The following is a 20,872-nucleotide window of genomic DNA, read 5'->3' as shown; positions in this document are numbered from 1 at the left end:
ATTAACAATTGAAGAGAGTCCAAATAATAGTTTAAAACTGTCCCTGATATTATAGAGCACTCCTGATGTTGCTCTGTATATGTGCCACATTCCTCATAACTCACTTACTGTTGCAGTCAATAAATAACGCAAGACATTAGAGTTTTTTTTTCTTCTTAAACTGTATAATATACACTCTGACACAAGCTGTCTGCAATTAGTGAAATGGATAAGACTCTGGCTTGTACAGCTGCTTACCGGGCAAAGGGTGGAGGGTTTGAACCTCCCCTTCATTTACTTGATTTTTTTTTAAGTGTCCCCTGAGTCTAGTGGTGGTGCAGAGGGCTAACACTCTGTGAAGGAAAGGAAAGTTGTGTAAATTGCACTTAACCATAACAGTAGATGTTCAAATTCCTCACTGTTGCAGTAGCAACACCTACATTCCATTCCCCCTTCATGAGTATATAGTTACTGGTTGGGATATAAGCATTATTGATATGATATCTTTTTAAATTTCAGGATGAGTACATTCCTTCTCTCTAGCCAATCACATCCCATGACTCTCACCTAATCCCTCCACGCACACTTCCCTCAGCACAAGACAAAGTCTTCAGATTACTGCAGGAAGCTAAATGGCTTCCTAGAGTAATTGAGCCAATCCACAGCTCCCAAGCTCTTCATGTGAAGAACAAAAAAAAAATCGCCAAACTCAATTACCTTTCTATACCAGCATTTCAGTACAGAAAAAGTAATTGCAGGGCTAACCTCCCGCTCATACCCCCTAACACTTTGAACCTGGGCAATGGACTCTTCGTCCCACCCTTGCTATGATATGTGAAGCCTCTGAGTTGCTTCTTCTCAAAGTGGCAATAAAGTACCAGAGAAAGCTTCACTCTGACTGCTGATTTCCCTTCTCACAGTGGTCTAATCAGCAGTTAGAGTGAAGGTGTGGGAGGGACCCAGGGCGGGACACAACCCATATAGCCTAAAGACTAGTGCAGCAGTGAGAATGATGTAGTGTGAGATTAGGATTTGAACCTTTCCCTCCTCATTTTACTTTACTTTGTTCCCCCTCAAGACTTAAGGTAATATGCAAGACTATCCCTTGTGTCTTGTGGTATTGCAGAAGGCTAAACTTCTGCTAAAGAGCTGTTTGTGAATGACAATGGTATAGGGCTGTATCTTTGTAAGGGATTTTAGATCATGGTATAAAGATTATCTCTGGTGTCTAATGTCCTCCCTTGCCTCACATCTTTTTTTTTGCTGCAAAACTTTTTCTTTTATCTTTATAAGTGCCTTTACATCATGATATAAACAGTATCCTTGGTGCCTAGTGTTCTCTAACCCACAATATTACATGACTTGCTCATTAGTCTAGGGCAGTGTGGAGGTATGACAGCTCCTTCAGACATGCATATTCACACATACATGCATACACACAAGCATACACACAGCCTCTCCACCCATTCACTCATTCACACAATTACACCCACGTACACATACACAAGCATCTGAGGCCACGCATCCCTCATATACATTCATACACATATGCACATGTGCACACACCCAACCTTTACCTTGCTCTAAAGTCCCTTGCACTCACCTCTCATGTGAATTCACCCATTGGAAGCAGTAGGTCAATGCAAACATTTGGCCATTTTCATTAATATGGTCAGCTGAGGAAACAATCACTTAGCTGTGTAAATACCTAACCATAGGCATTTCTGGGAAGAGAGCATATGGCTAATTAGATTAGCCCCCCCCCCCCCAAGAATACTACATTAGCAGTTGTGGTAGGCTGCAGGGAGAGTCCACTATGATACTATACAACAAAGTAGTACAGCATTTTGATAGGACTGACTGAATTGTTACCATGAGAGATAAAGCAGGCTTACCCCTCACTTTTCCCTTTACTTTAACCCTCACTTTAACTTTTCTGATTTCTTGTCATGTGTGTTCAAATTCTAAATGTCAAATCACCTAGCAGAAATTGTCAGTTTGTGAGTTCAACTAATAGAAGCACCTGTCCCACCCATCAATAAAATGAGAATTACAAAGTAACGTTAATATATGCATGTGTGTGTGTGTGTGTGTGTGTGTGTATGTGTGTGTGTGTTCTTAAAGTGTCAATATCAACACTTGTCAATACTCAACGCATCGAAAAAATTAGTTTGCCAGTCAAAAAATGAATTTAATGAAACATGTGATTGAAAAATTAAAGCTAATAGCTTTACATTAGCCATCCCTTAACAAGTGCTTTATAATCGTGTACAACTATATCTGTTAAAATAACAAAATGAGTCTTAGTAATAAAAAAAAACTAACAGGTTAATATGAGATTACTAAGCTAATGGCTCAATTGCCCTTACAAGCCTAGCCAGTTTTACCCAGATTTTACCCAATTTTCTATCCCTATGGGAAAGATAACAAGGGTCAGCAAGAGGGATTTTGACAATTTTTACAGACTGCCTCTGTCCATAAGGGATATAGGTGCCATCCCAGGACTGAATTTGCAATTTCCCATCCATTGGTCCAGTGCACTTAAAGATGGTCAGGGAATGGCTCTGCTTCACATGAATAGGACGCCTTTTCCAAAGATAGGTCTATCTCTGGGACACATATCTGTCTTTCCAGCATGATCTATTCATGTCAAAGATCAGGTTTAAATCTTATGAGCTAGTAAACCTCATGCAGTTAGTTTTGCGAATATGCAACATTTCCATCAGGGCTGTGTAAGAGACTGCCTTGTAGGTTGGGCAAAAGTGTCCTCAGTAATTGGTAGGAAACTGAATACAGTGATAGGATTTTTAATCGGTCCACATATGACGTATTGGTTATACTCTGTATTTTTTGGTGAGAAAGCTCTGAGAATGCCCCAGTTGTTGCCGGTGCCTGGCAAGATACATGTCAAAGAGTGTATCGTACTCCATCACTGGTCTGATGAGGGCCAAGTACAGTGGTATTATGACACCCTTAGATCTGGTTGCCGTGCCCTTACTTACTCATATGAGCTGAACCACAAAGAAGGACTTCCTCAGCACCATGGATACATGGTGGTTAAAGTTTAGATTACTACCTATCTGAGTACGCAGATGTCTCACCACTGGATCCACTCTTATGGGGGTGCTATCAATAATGTAATTTGCAGGAGAATTTGATTTCCCAAAGGGTAGTATTATGCACTTCTTTGCATTTAGTTTGAGGCCATGGCTATAACACCAATAATTAGTCTGCATCAGACCTTTCTGTAGGATATCAATATCCTCTGGGGAGTCAATGATTGTCCCCAACTTGCAGTCATCAGTAAACTTGATCAGCCAAAGGTCATCTACATTTGCACTGACATCTGAGAAGTATATCCTAAACAGGAGAGGGCCCTGCACTGAACTCTGTGCTACTCCACTGGTGACTGGCCTCTTGCTGGATATGGATTCCACCCTCTAACGTGTCCAATCCGTGAGCCATTTGGTTATCCATCTGGTGACACAGAGGTTTATGTCCAATTTTGTGAGTTTATCTATAATATCTGAGTGGGGTACTGTGTCAAATGCCTTGGCCAGGTCAAGGTAAGTGGTATGCACTGTCTTACCCTCATCCATGGCCTTAGTGACCTTCTTAATGAAGTTCAACAGATTCAGCAGGCAGCGCCTGCCCTTGATAAAGCTTAACTGGGTTGGGTCTAGAGTCTGGAGATTTCCTTTTTCCTTGTTAATCAGATCTATGATTATCCCTTCCATAGCTTTACATATGAAGTTATTCAGACTTATGAGTCAGTAGTTTCCTGGGTCAGTTGATAAGCCCCCCCTTTTTCAAGGGTTGAATGTTGCTGTCCTCCACTCTACAGGGACAAAGCCTGTCTGGAAACTGTAATTAAATATAGATCCAAGTGGGTCTGCTAGGTCATGTTTCAAGCTACTTAACAGACATGCTGGCATTCCAACAGGGCCCAGTGATGATGTGTTTCCAGCTTTAGAGAGCACAGTGACAACCTGTTCTTTTGTGGTAACAGCCAAAGACATGGTAGGAGGTATTTTTAGGGGAGTGACCGGAAGTGATGAGTGGGTGAAATTTGACCAAAATTTATCATCCAGCAGGTTTGCTATTTCTTCTAGCTGAGTATAGGTAGTGCCAACTACAGTCAACGTAGCACAATGTTGAGTGTTTCCCTAAAGATTTCGAACATAACTAAAAAATGTTTTGTGGTTATCCATTCCTTGGGAGGCTATTTTAGTCTTGTATTTAGCTTTTGAATACTTAACTAGTTCCCTGATTTTTCTCTGTTGTGCACCCTCCCACTTACTTCTAGACAGGAAAATTCTTCTTCTATTGTATACTCTATTTATGCCAAGGGATCCACCAGGGTGGCTTATTTTTCTGGCCAGGCCTACGTTTAGTTTGGTCAGGTACTGCCATTTCTATGCTGTTGTTTAAGTGGTTGTACAGGGCATTTGTGCATGCTTCTGCATAGGCCTCCATGTTTTCAGGTTTAGGAGGAGCTTTAAAATTACCTATGCTATCACTTAATAGAAGGCAATTTGCCTTGGAAAAATTCTTTAGGGTTTGATGGGGGTTCTACCATTACATTAATTTCAAGGGAGACTAATTTATGATATGATATTTTCAATGAGGACATGCTGAGGGGGGTACAATGCTCCCATATGTTTGTGAGTATTATGTCAAGGATATTTGAGCTCCCTAGTAGAAGTGCAGATAAGCTGTTCCAGAGCATTTGCATTGACAAAGTCCAGGACTCTCTGAGTCCACATGTTAGAGGTCATGTATGTTTCCCAGTTTATGAAGGGGTTGTTAAAAATCACCCATGAGTAGTGTGCTGGGCTAAATGATAAGTGATTCTAATAACTTCAGGTAAGCAGCGTGACTTTCATGGTTCCTGGTTGGGGACCTGTACTTAGTGATGATATGGTGGGGGATTTTGCCTGTTGCCAACTGGACATGTTGTAGCTCAAGCAAGTCATCCTGTTTGACCAATCTAGAGGTGTGATTGTTTTTATGAAAATGGAAACACCTCCTCTTTTCATTTTTTTCTTTGCAGAGGGTGATCAATGTGTGAAAGGCATTGTAGCCTTGCACTGCTGGGGTGCTTTCAGCAGCCTTGAACCATGGCTCTGTAACTGAACAGATGTCAACATTCTCCAGGGCAAAGAGAGCTTCCAGGGAGTGCAGTTTCTTGTTAAGACTTCTATCAGTGACCAGAGTGCCTTCAGTTTGCCATTAGAAGAATTTGTTATGTTGGTAGGTCTCTTGGTTTGGCACTGCTTGAAAAAGGCACTGTGGGGGTGGCTAATGTCTCGACCAGTATTTGAAAGCCTAGCAGCATGGTCTGTCGATCATGTCATCCCAGGATGACAAATACTAGATTGCCTTGGAATGACACCAGTAACTAGGCCAATTATTGAAGACCATCATTTTTTTGTTTGTATTGTGGTATCATTCTTGGTGAGGGTAGAATGTTGCTCAATCCGAGGCTCATACTAACCTGTGACACATATTCATAGAGGTCCAGAAAATATTAAAAAAAATAAAATACATAAATTAATTAAAGATAAAACAAACATATTTCAAAAGCTAATGAAGTCCTTAAACTTAGAACATACCTTTGTACTTCTGCAACCCTTACACTTAAATCCAAACATCAAAATTAATAATGATATGTTAAATTTAAATTCTCACCCCTCAATAAGAAATTGTGCAGTATGGGAATTTTATAAATTAAAGGAAAATATTATTGAGGTGAGGATATTAGGTCAATTTTAAACTTACAAAAAAAATATGTCACTATACTAAGACAAATTAAAGACATAATTAATTCAATAACACAAGAGACAGATAATAGTAATATCAATATTATTATGGCAGTATCAATCCTGAAAGGTCTGATATCTAAGAGCAAAATGATGTGTAACGTCTTCAAACTAATCTCCTCAATTAAATATCAATCCTCCATATTGTATTTAGACTGCTGGGATAAGGTAAGCAAAAGCAATAGCTTGGAACAAAATTACAAGCCATACAAAATATGATGAAACTAGTTCCTTTCAAAAAACTGATATTTACACAACTTATAATAAACAATAATGCCTACCTAACCCCTGTGAAATTAAATAAATATTACTCAAGTTCATCACCATACTGTCTTTACTGTCCATCAAAAATTGTTGATGTGCTCCATGTATTCTGGAGTTGCAAACACGCTTACAAAGTGTGGTGTTCTTTAAGAATGAAATTAGGGAAAATGGATTAAGAAAAATCGACACTTTCATGGGAATATGCTATTCTTCATATAGCCCCATGTAGCATACCAAAATTGAATAACCATGTATTGCTTACCACCTTCACTTTAGTCAATTTATATATAACCCAGAACTGGCTTGACCGTACCAAGCTATCCGGGTGCAGCTTTAAAAGTATGGCAGTAAAATATATATCTTCACACAAATTAGTTGCAAAGGACAAAAAAGAATCCCTCCTATCTACATAAATACTAGAATCTCCTCTGTAACAATATACTAAAATATTAAACTATGTAAAAGTGCTTTAAAAATAGGAAATTAAAGTATGTACCGCTTAACTAAAATCAAAACCCCAAATAAATATAGACAAAGAGATAAATAATTCAAAATAAAATGTAATATAAACAATTTCCATCAGCCTTTCTTTTATATTTTTTCTTTTTCTCTTGTTTTTCACCTAAAGTACTGTACATATGAATGAATGGTGACGCTATTGTTGTAAATAATTGTGAATAGATGTTTTGTTGTTATGTTTTAAAGTGTATAAGGTATGTGCACAAGCAATTCTTATTTATTTAACTTGGAAAGTCCAACTTGGAACAAAGCCAATTTTCATCAGAGGCCTGGGGAGAAATGCTCCAGATGCATGTCTTTGTAACATGGTCAGAGGCCTGGGGAGAAATGCTCCAGATGCATGTCTTTGTAACATGGGAGAAAACCAGAGGAAACCCACATGAACACAGGGAGGACATGCAGACTCTGGACAAAAGGCACCCCAGTTGAGAATCAAACCAGAGAACCTCTTACTGTGAGGCAACAACACTACCGCTGCACCACTGCGCCATCCAATATATATATATATATATATATATATATATATATATTATAGTTCTTTCCTATTTGAAAAATGTATAGTCGTAATCTTTAATATACATGTAGAGACAAATGGTCAATTTTTCTTGTTATGAGTACTTTGTTGCATATTACTTATATTCATAATGCCAACTGTTTTGTTGTGTAACTTAAATTGTTTAATTATATGTTAAAAAAGAAAAAAAATATTATTTTGGGAAAAAAAGGAACCTGACAGGATTTCAGGGGACATGTAACCGGCTATAAACTGATAGTTGACCCAGTTTGTTGTGATTTGGAGCTCAATGAGTTCCTTTTGTGGGTCTCTGGGAATCTGTCTAGAGGTGATACAGCCCCTAACAAATATTGGAGACACCAACAGAGTTGCCATCAGGTCTGAAGGCACAGTAGGCACAAAATACAAATATGGAGGGAGTGCTTTCTGAACATTTGAACCTACTGTCAGTAACTTAACAGATATTGGCACTTTCCAAGTGCAGGCGAGCCACAAGGTAGGACATTTTATTTTTGAGACCTCTGGCACTGAACAGAGCCACCTTAATGTGATGAAGTTTTGGATCTGATAAGCTAGTTATGTTGGGACAGTCATAACCTGCAGTATGGGGGCACAAAAGGTTTTAGCCAATATGTGGAACCCTTGGAATGAGGGGTGCAGACCATTCTTTGCAAAGAAAGTAGGACTGTCAAGTATCTTGTCTCATGCTGACACATACTCAATCATCTTGGAATGACATCAACTATTTAGCCAGTTGTTGAAGTCAATTATGTCTTCTATGTATCTAGGTAAGAAGAAGGAATGATTCCACTCAGGATCATAGTCTTGCATGCACTTATAGCATGCAAAGAGAGTTCTGATATGTCTCTTTACATATCCCACGTGGTTTTACATCCCGAATCATTCATCCCTATGTAGACCACCATCTTGTTGTAGTCAAATTTGTTAGGTGAAAGGATCTTAAGGGACCTTGAGATATTGGAGTTCCGGGCACATAAAAGGCAACTCAGCATTATCCTGTCTAGCCTAATATGAGAAAAAATAGTCTGCATGACTATAAAGTCACCGATCACTAAAACAATTTTATTTGTAGAGTAGTTTGGTTACTGCGAAACACAAAAAGAGAGAGAAACTAGCCCTGTTCAACTATTCAATAACCACAATCGGACAGTAGGTTAGCACTTTCATCCACTTTTTATTTGTGAACTTCTTCAAAAAAAGGTTGCCCTACCCAAGCTTCCTTTTTATATAACTAATTGTCAATTAACTACAGGAAATGACATAATGACCATTCAACTTGAAAATAAAAAAGAATTTGTGTATGTACAAAAAATATAATAATAAATAATATACATGTTATACTATTATAAAAATGCCATAGATGTAAATATGAAAATAAAAAAATATGGTACTTACGTATTATCGCAACCAGATTTATAAAGTGCGATAATTTATCTATTTTCGGCACAAACACGTTGCCTGACCTAAAAACGGGTCTGTAAAGATGTCGCCAGCAGTTTGTCACAGTGGGAATGAGGCAGGCAGAGCAGAAATGCTGTAAGTTTGTACTTCTGCTTGATGCGGCTCATTTCTTCCGCAACTCCGTAGTGGTCCACATCCGTGCAATTCCTGCATTCTTCATTACCCTGTTAGCTACGGGAAATTGACTCAGGAAATGCACACTGAAGTTTTCGGGGGCAGTAATCAGCAAAAGTGAAGGTGCCTGTAAGGAGCAGTGAATAACAGCTCATTGCTTGCTCGGGGAGTGATATGGCTTTCTTTGCAGTGGCAGACTGTTTTAAAAAGGTTGCATTCTTGCTTATATGGATCGTGACCATTTCCAATGAACAGGATTGTATGTGTACTAACACTTTGAAATAAATGGCTTTGGTTGCTTTTTAAGGACGGAACAGCTGTTTTCAAGTCCCCTTTGTCATACACAGATAGTAAATATACAGTTACAGAGAAAAGAGGCAGGGACTGTTGTCAGTAAAACTCCACCAACAGAACCACACTTTTCAATCAGTACTTCCGAGTCACAACTGCATTAATGTGCCTTCTGAGAGTCTGAACTGTAAACAGGGGTATGTAACAAATCAGATACTTGCAAAAGGACCTTTCTAAAAAAGGGGGGTCAGTTTATGTTAACGAGCCATGGTCCTGACAACTTGTGTGGATGGAAATGTGGTGACAGACAAGCAGCAGTCAGGTGTGTAGGTCGGCCGGGGACATTACCAGGCAAGAGGAATTCTGCTGTTCTTCCGCTTCCTGTGTGGAAAATTTTCTGGCACTATAATACTTAAACATTTTACACACCCCTTGATAGGTGAACATACATGCTCTTTCTTGACAAACTGCTGGCGACATCTTTACAAAGCCGTTTTTAGGTCAGGCAACATGTTTCTGCCGAAAATAGACAAATTATCGCACTTTATAAATCTGGTTGCGATAATACGTAAGTACCAAAAATATATATTTAAATATATATATGAAAAATAATAATAATACAAAATAATGTAGTACATTTCTATAAAATATTGACAGATGTGTTATCATCTGTATTTAAAAAAAACATTTTAAATTTATAGTTTCATTCAAACCAGGTGCATTATCTGCACCTAGATATAGCTGCCAAAAAGCTTCCTTACACTCTAATGTGCTGTTAACATCTCCATCAAAAGGAACCTTTTCCATTTTTTCTAACACAAAAAATACAAACTTTTTGAAATCAGTACATAATAATGCATGTCTGGCTAAATAATTAGTTTTATCTTTCTTTTTTATAGCTAGATTATTATTGTTTTGTGGTGGATTTAAAGGTGTTTTGGATCCAGTTTTTGCTAGTTTGGTTACTGGATTTAAGATAATTTAACTCTTGGTGACTCTTTCTTGAAATTGTTAGATTTTCACTGAGACTTATTCCTCATTTGTCTAGGAGACTTTCTCAATGATTTTTTACAGCTTCAGCATATGACAATTTACCATGGGTTGATGAATAGAGTATGGTGTTATATATACTGCTCACATACATACATATATACATACATGTATACATACAATTATTTCAAGCACATGCATTAATGCCCTTCTAGCCAGTACTACACCAAAACAGCTCTTCCCATAAGTGCCCAGGCTGATCTTAAAAATATCTAAACTAGTACTTGCTTTGATGTAATTTAGTAGTCTATTCCATGCATCAGCTACTCTCGCAAAGAACCTGTTAGTACACTCCTCATTCATATAGAATCTTCTGGTCAGACTTATGGGTCTATAATTCTCTGGGTCTGTTGCTAAACCACCTTTGTAGAGGGGAATAACTGCTGCTGTTCTCCAATTTACTTGAATATGGATGATCTTTCTTAATTGTTGAGATTATTTTAATTTTCTTAGAGTTTTTCTTCATCATACTTATGAGAAAGTGTATTTAGCTAGTAGCTGTTGCTGTGGATGATTGTTTGGGAGGAGTAGGGGTTGTACTTGTTTTATTTACTGTTTTCCGCTGAAGATATTGGTATTGGTTGATCTTATGGTACTATTACTGGCTGTCTTTTCTAAAGAAACATGTAGAAGTGATTATTTTCTTTGTTTTAGTTTTGTTTTATAGGTTCAAAGGTTCATAGGAAATTACTAGGCTAACGGATTAAGGGCCCTTATAAGCTTAGCCAATATAACCCGATTTTACCCAATATATAGCACCTAGAGGCAAGAAGATGGCATGGATTTGTGCCTGGGCATCAAGTGTCTTACAGATTTCCCCATCCATAAGGAAAACAGGCACTACCCCAGGTGTGAATTTGTGATTCCCCTTCCATTGATCCAAACTGTGTTTGAAGAGGGACAGGGAAGGGCTCCGCTTAATGTGAACAGGAAGCCTGTTCCAAAGAAGAGGTAATCTCTGAGACACATATCCATCTCTCCAGCATGTTTTGTTTAAGTTGCTGACTAAATTTAGATCCCTAGATCAGGTGAACCTCATGCTGTTTGACTAGCGGATGTGTAGCAGGTCCATCAGGACTGGATTTGTGAGGGCATTGTAGATCAGGCAGATGTCACCCCTTAATAGTTGACAGGAGACAGAGTAAAGGGATAGGGCTTTTAGTTTAGCTGCATAGTTCATGTTGTTTATAGCCTGTATTTTCTTTGTGAGGAACCTCTGAGGTCGCTCCATCTGCTGTAAGTGCCTAATCAAGTATATACTAAATGGCGCATTGCACTCAATTATTAGTCTAACGAGGGCTGAGTACAGCAGGACTATAATTTCCTTGGATCTGGATGTCATACCTTTACTTATAAGTTGTGCCACATAAAGGGATTTCCTCATCACTGTGGACACGAGTGTCAAAGTTCAGGCTACTATCTATCTGCGTACCTAGATCTCTCACCTCTAAGTCTATTCTAAGTGGTGTGCTATTGATGTTGTAATATGCAGGGGTATATGACTTCTCAAAGGGTATAATAATGCACTTTTTGCATTTAGTTTTAGCCATGGTTCTGGCACAAATCATTTGTCTGATATAGACCCTCCTGAAGGATATCTATATCATTGGGGGGATTATACATGATTGTCCCCAGCTTGCACTCATTGGCAGACTTCATCATCAAGAGGCCTTCCACATTTGCCTTCACTTCAGAGAAGTATATTTGGAACAGGAGTGGTCCTAGTATTAAGCTCTGTGGCACACTATTTGTAACTGGCCACTTGCTGGATCTGGATTCACCCACTTTAACCATGTATCTTGTCCATGAGCGAAATGGCTATCCATCTGGTGACATAGGGATTTATGCCCAGTTTCATAGGTGCCGGAACCATAGAATGAGGGGAAGGGAGCACCCCCCACACTTTTACAGCTGCAAAACCTGTAACTCCATGGAGTTTTTCTTTAAGGAGGACTCATGCATGCGTTGCATGCTAATGTGAATTAATTTAACCACAAAGTGAGCGTGGAAATGCTATGTTCCTTTCTGATCACATCATTGCTGCTGCTAGCACAGATTATGCTGCCAGAGTTATCCACAATAAGGAGAAGTGCTCTGTTACTTGTTTTATGCAGGAGAAGTGCTCCATTACTTCCATTACTTATTTTATGCATGAAAAGTGCTCCATTACTTCTTTTATGAAGGAGAAGTGCTCTGTTACTTATTTTATACAGGAGAAGTGCTCAGTTACTTATTTTATGCAGGAGAAGTGCTCAGTTACTTATTTTATGAAGGTGTGTGTGTGTGTGTGTGTGTGTGTGTGTGTGTGTGTGTATGTATGTGTCCACACACGTATGTATGTGTGCAAATGTGTGCATGTGTGTAAGGGGATGAGAATGCAACAGCAAGAATTAGGGCAAGCAACGGGTATGCATTAGATACATATAGAATTTCAAACAGAGAATGTGATTAATGTTTCAAGCAGAGAATTAAATGATTAGGAATTATGTTTGTTAGTTCTCGTTTATATTTTGTACTCTGTTACGCATTTGCCTGATTTATTTTTTGATTTACATTGCTTTTCTTCAAATTTACATCTGAAGTTTTTGCATTATAAATGTTGCAATATGTGATTTTTGTGTGTATGTGTGTGTGTGTGTGTGTGTGTGTGTGTGTGTGTGTGTGTGTGTGTGTGTGTGTGTGTGTGTGTGCGTGTGCAAGTCTGTCACTTTAAGACCCTGCATGGTGCCTCCTTATTAAGCCACACTTCCTTGTTAAATATTGCTAGTGGACTGATTAGCTGTAATCAGATATGACCTTGCTATTTGTATTAAAGATGTCAGAGACAAGATTTTTTTTTTTAAATCCAATTCTGTCTGTATGTTGTTAAAGTGCATTTACTGCTGATTTATTAATAGTGTTTATTGTTCTAGAATTCTGTTCATTGGGACACATTATGGACAACAAACAACACTGGTGCACCAGAAGAATGAGCCCAGGAAATAATGTAAAATAGTTTATTCAACGGTTTCGTCACTTAGACTTCATCAGAATAATAATCTTTGTTAAAACACCAGCATATATACTCTATACCAATCATTAACAAATTTACAAATCAATTAAACAATTAGTTAGTTACCTAATTAGTAAAACATTTAAAAACAATAAAATGTTATATTAATATACATAACAACACATTTCAAACTCTCAATTTATTGTTGACTAAAAAACATTTAATATTTATCATATCATTCAGGCCTACAATGTTTCCTTTCTTTCCACCTTATTTTTCATACTACCACCCCTTAAATCACTTTTAACATGTTCTAAAATTGAGAACATAATTTTTTTGTATGAAGTACATTTCAATGTGTGTCTGTAGAGGGCATTATTAATATCTCTAGTCTTTATAGCATAACAATGTTCTTTTATGCAGGTATGACCACTAGAAGTCTTAGTAAGCATATAAAAGAGCATAGCATATGTACATTTTATTGTTTTTAAATGTTTTACTAATTAGGTAACTAATTAATTGTTTAACTGATTTGTAAATTTGTTAATAATTGGTATAGAGTATATATGCTGGTGTTTAACACAGATTATTATTCTGATGAAGTCTAAGTGACAAAAACATTGAATAAACTATTTTACGTTATTTCCTGGGCTCGTTCTTCTGGTGCACCAGTGTTGTCTGTTGTTCATGGTATTTTCACTGGTCTTGGGTTTTTTCTTTGGTATTAGTGGTTTTTCACCCATGGCTGAAGCTTCGGAAGATGAGCTACTTGACTTGAGCTTTTATCTGGCCCTGGACAGCCAGGATTCTGTTTTAGAAGATGTAGTGGCTGTTTTGAGAGAATTACAAAATTCTTTGACTTTGTTGACTAAAAAACTGTCTAAGAGAGAAGTGAGAGCTGAAGGAAATGGCTCTAAAAAAGAGGCTAAAAAAGATTCCATCTCCGTTATGGACAAATTACAGGGTAAGAAGAATGCTGCTAAAGTTAACATTTATAAAGATGTAGCCTCTGTTCTCAATAGAGCCAGTAACCCCTTTGTAAATTCAGCTAAACAAGGGGGTGATACTGGTTTGAGAAATAATTTGACTAACCTATTTTTTGAGCTGGAAAAAGGGCTCAAAAAATATCGAGCCCTTTTGGTAGAAAATAAATATTTTGAACATTGTATACAATGTGGCATTGTACCGAAGGGGCTTAGATTTTTTAAAGTCCCTAATGGGGTCTGCAAGGAGGACCCGTTTTTTTCAAGAACTAGTTACATTTTTTAATGTGGCTGGCTTGGACTTTCTCAAACTATTAATAAAGAGAAACAATGATTCTATAACAGCACTTAAGCCTCATTTGGAAGAGACTGATAAGAACATAAAACAGCAATTGAGTAGTGAACATGATGGTATTGAAAATTATCATAAAGTTTTTGATACAGTGGAAAAATATGAAAAGTTAGTATAGATAAAAAAATAAATAAAATAGAGAAAGACCTGAAGGATTATGAAGCAGGGACTGCTTATTTTATCAGTGCAGACAATAAAGATCGGAAATCGGACATATTATCTTTACCAACAAGTTTTACCAGCTCAGAAGCAATTGCAACTGGCCCTTTAACTGCAGGTGTTAAAGGAGCTAACAGCGTAGAGCGACGTCCTAACGTCACACATGAGCAGATGAGAAAGCATAGTGTTAACATGGAAGTCAAGGAGGCTAACAGTGTTTCAAGACAATTTATTGCAGGTTCCAGCTCAAATTCAAAAACCTCCAGGGTGAGATCCAGCAGAACACAGTTGAGACAGAACCGAGACAGGAGCTGGTTTCGGAAAAAGAATTGATTTTGTATTCGACTTTTTCAGTGAGTTCAGAAATCAAATTGTTTAACTTGATTGACACTGTTTTAACGGACACACAAGAGCGTGTTTTAAAATTAGGTTTGAGCTATATACCTAGTAAGCAAGCTGGAGCGGCTAACACTTTATTAGAATTGAAAAAGAACATTAGGAAGCTGAATTTAAGGTATATAATGAAAGATGTAAATGTTAAAACAGTGAACAGTTTACATAAACCATCTGTATACAATCCTTTCTTGCATTCTACGCTGAAGGTGTTTGACAGCTTTTGTGAGAGGGACGTTAGATCTGTTTTAAATAGCAAGCCAAAACAAAAGTATTTCAATTTAACCAATGAAGAAAAAAAAAGTTTTTTATGAATTTAGAAATGAGCACGAATTACATTTTATGAAGGTGGATAAAGGGGGTGGGTTGGTTATAATGCAGCTATGGAAAGTTTATTAAAGAGTGAAAGTAAATACTGTGAGGTCACTTATAACATCATTGAAAGAAGTTATAAATATATACAGTACTGCTTATATGATTTTTTAATGAATGGTGATTTGTCTATGGAGTTATATAACTTTTTATTAGTAGATGAACCTAAAGTGGGTATACTGTTTGGTATACCCAAAATTCATAAAGATATAACCAACCCACCCTTTCGACCGATAGTATCAGTTTCAGGAAGTTCTACTTAAGCTATTTCTTTGTTCCTGGACTCTGTTTTAAATCCACTGGTGCAGAGTTTGCCTTCTTTTGTAAAGGATTCTTGGTCCTTTCTTGTTATGATAAGAGAATTTTCTAACAATACTGTGCTATCAAACTCTGATTCCCATGAATTGATTATGTTAACAGTGGACGTTACTTCCTTATATACTTTCATTCCTCAAACTGAAGGTGTGGAGTATGTTGGCAAGTTTTTGTATAAATATACGACCTGGAGTGATTCTAGCATTAAACTATATTTAGGTTTGCTAGAGTTGTTGCTGGAAAATAATTATTTTATTTTTAATAAAAAATATTATAAACAATTAAAAGGAGTAGTGATGGGGGCTACAGTATTGCCGGCTTTTGCTAGATTGGTTATGGGATGGTGGGAAAAAGATTTCGTACCAACCTTGAAGTTTTTTCCGAAAGTTTTATTCCATTGCAGATTTACTGATGATCTTTTCTTTATATTTAAAGGTTTAGATATTTCGTCAAGCAACTACCTTTTGGAAGAAATTAATGGTAGTTGTAGCTTTCTGAATTTTACCATTGGTGATATAGGGAAGAGAGTTTGTTTTCTGGATGTTGAATTAAATTGGAATGCTATGGAAATGAAGTTTTTTAGTAAGATTTATAGGAAAAAAACGTATGTAAACAACTATTTACATTTCCAAAGTAATCATCCAAATTTCATGAAAACTAATATTCCGAAGGCCAATACATAAGAGCTTCTAGAATGGTTAGCAATGAAATTGATTTTAATATAGAAATGGAATTTATTACTAAGTTGTTACTAATAGGGGATATCCTATTAAGTTATTAAATGAATTAGCTTCTAATATTAGGGCAAGAAGAGATAAAGGTTTTCCACCTATTTTGATTAAAGGGTTAGTAGTTAATAAATCAAATTCTGTGGAGAAATCTGGTGAGATTCTTCCAAGATGTGCAATAGAGATGTCTGTGGACAGTGAAAACATCAAGTTTGTTATACAAAATAATTGGAAAATAATTAAAGGTAACAATGATTTGAGAGCAGTGTTGTAAGACACACCCAAATTTGTATATAAGAAGAATCAAACTATTAAAAACATACTTCAGCGTGATGATACTTTAATATTACCTACAGTCACGAATAAAATTAATGGGATGTTTAAATGTTATAGTTGTAGTGCCTGTGGATATATTTTGGAGGGGCCTTACATCAATACAGAGCATTATTACAAAATCATAAGCATAGATGGCAGATACAGTTGTCTGACTAACAATATAGTATATGTTGCTTTATGTTCAGGTTGCTCTGCTTATTATGTAGGTATGACCACTAGAAGTCTTAGTAAGCGTATAAAAAAACATTGTTATGCTATAAAGACTAGAGATATTAATAATGCCCTCTACAGACACACATTGAAATGTACTTTATACAAAAAAATTATGTTCTCAATTTTAGAACATGTTAAAAGTGATTTAAGGGGTGGTAGTATGAAAAATAAGGTGGAAAGAAAGGGAACACACTGTGGCAATTAAGGCTGGGAGCAGATGTTCTCCCAGGCCTGAATGATATGATAAATATTAAATGTTTTTAGTCAACAGTAAATTGAGAGTTTGAAATGTGTTGTTATGTATATTAATATAACATTTTATTGTTTTTAAATGTTTTACTAATTAGGTAACTAATTAATTGTTTAATTGATTTATAAATGTGTTAATGATTGGTATAGAGTATATATGCTGGTGTTTTAACAGAGATTATTATTCTGATGAAGTCTAAGTGACGAAAACATTGAATAAACTATTTTACGTTATTTCCTGGGCTCATTCTTCTGGTGCACCAGTGTTGTTTGTTGTTCGTGGTATTTTCACTGGTCTTGGGTTTTTTCTTTGGGACACATTATGGAGTTTTTTCTAATGAGAGGAGGGAATCTGTTGATGTTCCAGGCATTCTACTCACTTCTGTTTCAATTTAAAAGTTAATTTTCTGTTCAGCTGTGACTTCTAAATGTAGCCTTTAAATTGTGCTGCACTGTAGGAAATTCTGCTTTATTTGGTTAGCCTGTTTTGTGCTCTTTCTATGTTTCTGAAACATATCAGAGAAGTGTGAATTGTATTTAATCCAATTTCATATGTTTAAAGTGTATTTACTAATAATATGTTAATATTGTTTACTGTGCCAGTTTTGTTCTTTTGGGGAAATTTCTGGATTACAAACTATGTGTTCTGGGTATGTTGCTTTCTTCAGGCTTAATTGATTTTCTAAATAGTTTTGTCTTTCAAGTGTTGCATTTAAATTGTACTGCATACTATGGCCTCTTTAATTTATTTGATTGGACTGCTCTCTGTTACATTTCCTTGATTTAGACTTCTGCTGAAATGACCGGCTCTAACATGATTTGATCATTTTAATGGTCTCCATGATATCACAGATGTATAATTACATCAGAGTGCTTTTAAAGTGCATTTGATGGTGATCAGTTAATTATGCCAGAGGTCGTGTTTCTATTTTTGACACTTTTTCTAATAAGAATATGATATTTGCTAGTGTTCTGAGTGTTTTGCTCAATGTAGGCTTAATCTAAAGTTTATCTTTTGCTTGAATCACTCTATAGGTCTCCACGAATCAGGATGAAAGTGTCACTGCAGCAATCCACTAACACATCACCATATTCACATAATTCAGGCGGTCACTAGGTTGCCAACTACAACCCTTCCACTTCCACTGAGTCTACATCTCCAAGAAGAAATGGCCTAGCAAATGGTGACTCTGTTATTATGCACACTGACTTACAAGGCTGGAAAAATACTACTCCCACAGTATGCAGATGGATCGCTGATACTGTACTGTGTTGCACTTTAAAGGGAGTGAATGCTGCAGACCTGTGAATGTCCTCCTTTAGAAGAGTTACCTAGTAACTATGAACCTGTTATCAGTTTGCCATCCATTCCCTATTGCAATATTACTAGCTTATCATTTTTTAATGTAACATAGGCAATTTGTTCTTTAAGGGCAGCAGCCACATTATTTGTAGATGAAAAAATGAAATATAAAGTTGTTTCCTAGCAGCAACCTCTTCATTAGTTAGAGATCCCTTTAATGTGGAATTATTTAGATGACTTACTTCCGCAGACATTTTGCATACTTACTGATATTGGTGGATTTTAATGACAGAAGTTTGAGTGGCCTTTTATGGTTGAAATTTTCTGAAATGGGTAGTTTTGTCATTCCTGGTTCATACATTTTGTTTCATTGCTTACTAGAAGACTGTTCAAAACTACAAATTTAAACACATTCTAACAAATGGTGCTATATTATACAAGGAATTTAATTTAATACAATCAGGAAGGTGAATCAAAGAATGCATACATGTATGCATATCCCTAAAAATGTGTTTGAAAACAGCCCAGAGGAAAGTGTGAAAGGCCCAAAATCATGGGCAAATTTTAAGCTTTACTCTTGTTACCAAAGCAATGGATGAAGGTAAAACAGGTCACATCACATTAACTTGACCTGGCCAAGCCTTTTGACACAATCCCCTACTCAGGTGTAGTACAAAAGATGAATAATGTAGGAGCAAACACTTGCATCACTAGCTGAATTGCCAATTTGCTCACAGGATGCAGGAGATCAAAATAGGGGAAGAGACCATTCACCAATGGAGTCCCCCAGGGTCCGGTGCTGAGACTTTTCTGTTTGGCATATACATCTCAAAAGTAAAAGGAAATACCAAAGGGCTTTGGCTGGCTAAGTTTGAAATGACTGCAAGCTAGGAGCAGTTATTGAATCCCCAAATGACTTAACCATCATGCAGGAAGGTTTGTCCCAAATAATAACTGGTGTCAAAATCATGACAATGCCCTCTGAGAACTGACCCAGTTGTTTGTCATTTGGGAACTTGTGTCTGCAGTGACCTAACCTTTGACCAACATGTGCCCAGAGTCATATGAAAGCCTTTCTATATTGCACAGCTTATAAACAAAATTGATTGTGACTAGATCTAGAGATGTTGTCCTGCTTTACAAAGCCTCTCATTAGGTCAATCACTTTGTATAATGCCCACTTTAGCATGTATCTGTCCAGACCCATGCAACAACTGGAATACCCACAGAGATACTGTACTAAAAGGATATAAGTCCTAAACAGCAGGTCTTGCATGGATCACCTCAAAGATTTATCACTATACTCAGTATCCTACAGAGTGCTTAGAGGTGATGTGTCTGGCATACAAGGCATTTTCCGACCTAATACAGATGGGCCTACTGAACATCAGCAAGTCAAATGGCATCAGAAATACTCAGTCCAGGTATCTAAACTGAATGTTGTGGAGAGATGGATATATATCACAAAGGCTACCACTGTTCCAGAACAGACTATCCATAAAAATAAAACAAAGCTCACCCGTCCATATTCAAATGCAACTTGGATCTAAGGATGGGTAATAGAAAATGTACTCTAAGATTGCCCCTCTAGAGGCAGTTCCTAAATGCTGCATCCCTTACATGGGTCCCCTCAAATTATATATTGTATGATCAATTATTCTCACTAGGGCTAATATACAATTATCAGTATCAGCCATGGGATAGGTAAGACCAATCAGAAAATGTCAATTCAAGCATCAAAAGGGAATTGGCTAAGTTTAAAATGTCCTCCAAGTGAACCTATGTTATGGTAGTAAATAGTTATAAAAAAATTGCCCTTTTTAGATCACTAAGTGCCCCTCTCACCCTCTGCCCCCCCCCCCCAGTCTTCAACAGCTTCTGACACCTATGCCCAGTTTAGTGAGTTTATTTATGATACCTGAGTGGGAAATTGTGCCAAATGCCTTGGCCAGATTGAGGCATACAATATGCACTGTTTTATCCTTATCCATGGCCTTAGTGACTTTCTCAAAGAAATCCAGCAGATTCAGTAGGCATGACCTGACCTTGACAAGACCGAACTGGGTAGGGACCAGTGTTTGGAGGTCTTCTATATCATTATTTATCAGGTCCATGATTATTCTTTCCATGGCCTTACATATAAGACTAGTGAAACTTATTGGTCTGCAATTTTCCAGGTCAGCAGGTGGTCCTCTTTTATGCAGTGGGATGACTGTTGGTGTCCTCCACTCTACTGGTACAAAGCCAGTCTCGAGGTTGTGGTTAAATAAGAAATCCTAATGGGCCTGATAAGTTCTCATTTAAGCTGTTTAAGAGGCAACCTGGGATACTGTCAGGCCACATTGAAGCCAAGTTTTTAGCTTTAGAGACAGCAGTGACAACCTGCTCTTTGTTGATAACTGGGGTAGAGTGGAGGATGTTATTTTTTTGGGGAGAACTGGA

General features: G+C 37.1%; 2 protein-coding genes across 4 annotated transcripts in view; one reads left to right on the top strand and one right to left on the bottom strand.

The window, feature by feature from the left end:
* Positions 1-18,392, top strand: part of IL7R (interleukin 7 receptor) — a 776,271-nt gene extending 757,879 nt beyond the window's left edge. The window contains exon 8 of the mRNA XM_044069973.1: positions 18,163-18,392. Coding sequence (XP_043925908.1) covers positions 18,163-18,207 — 45 coding nt within the window. The 3' untranslated portion in view covers positions 18,208-18,392. The remainder of the gene's footprint in view (positions 1-18,162) is intronic.
* CAPSL (calcyphosine like) overlaps positions 1-20,872 on the bottom strand; it is a 607,395-nt gene that overhangs the window by 289,011 nt on the left and 297,512 nt on the right. The window lies entirely within an intron of this gene.

Source organism: Protopterus annectens, chromosome 1.part0 (genome assembly GCF_019279795.1).
Source record: "Protopterus annectens isolate FY-2018-M chromosome 1.part0, PAN1.0, whole genome shotgun sequence".
Taxonomy (NCBI): Eukaryota; Metazoa; Chordata; order Ceratodontiformes; family Protopteridae; genus Protopterus; species Protopterus annectens.
The sequence above is the reverse complement of the archived record's forward strand: the minus strand, read 5'-3'. Positions and strand labels throughout refer to the sequence as shown.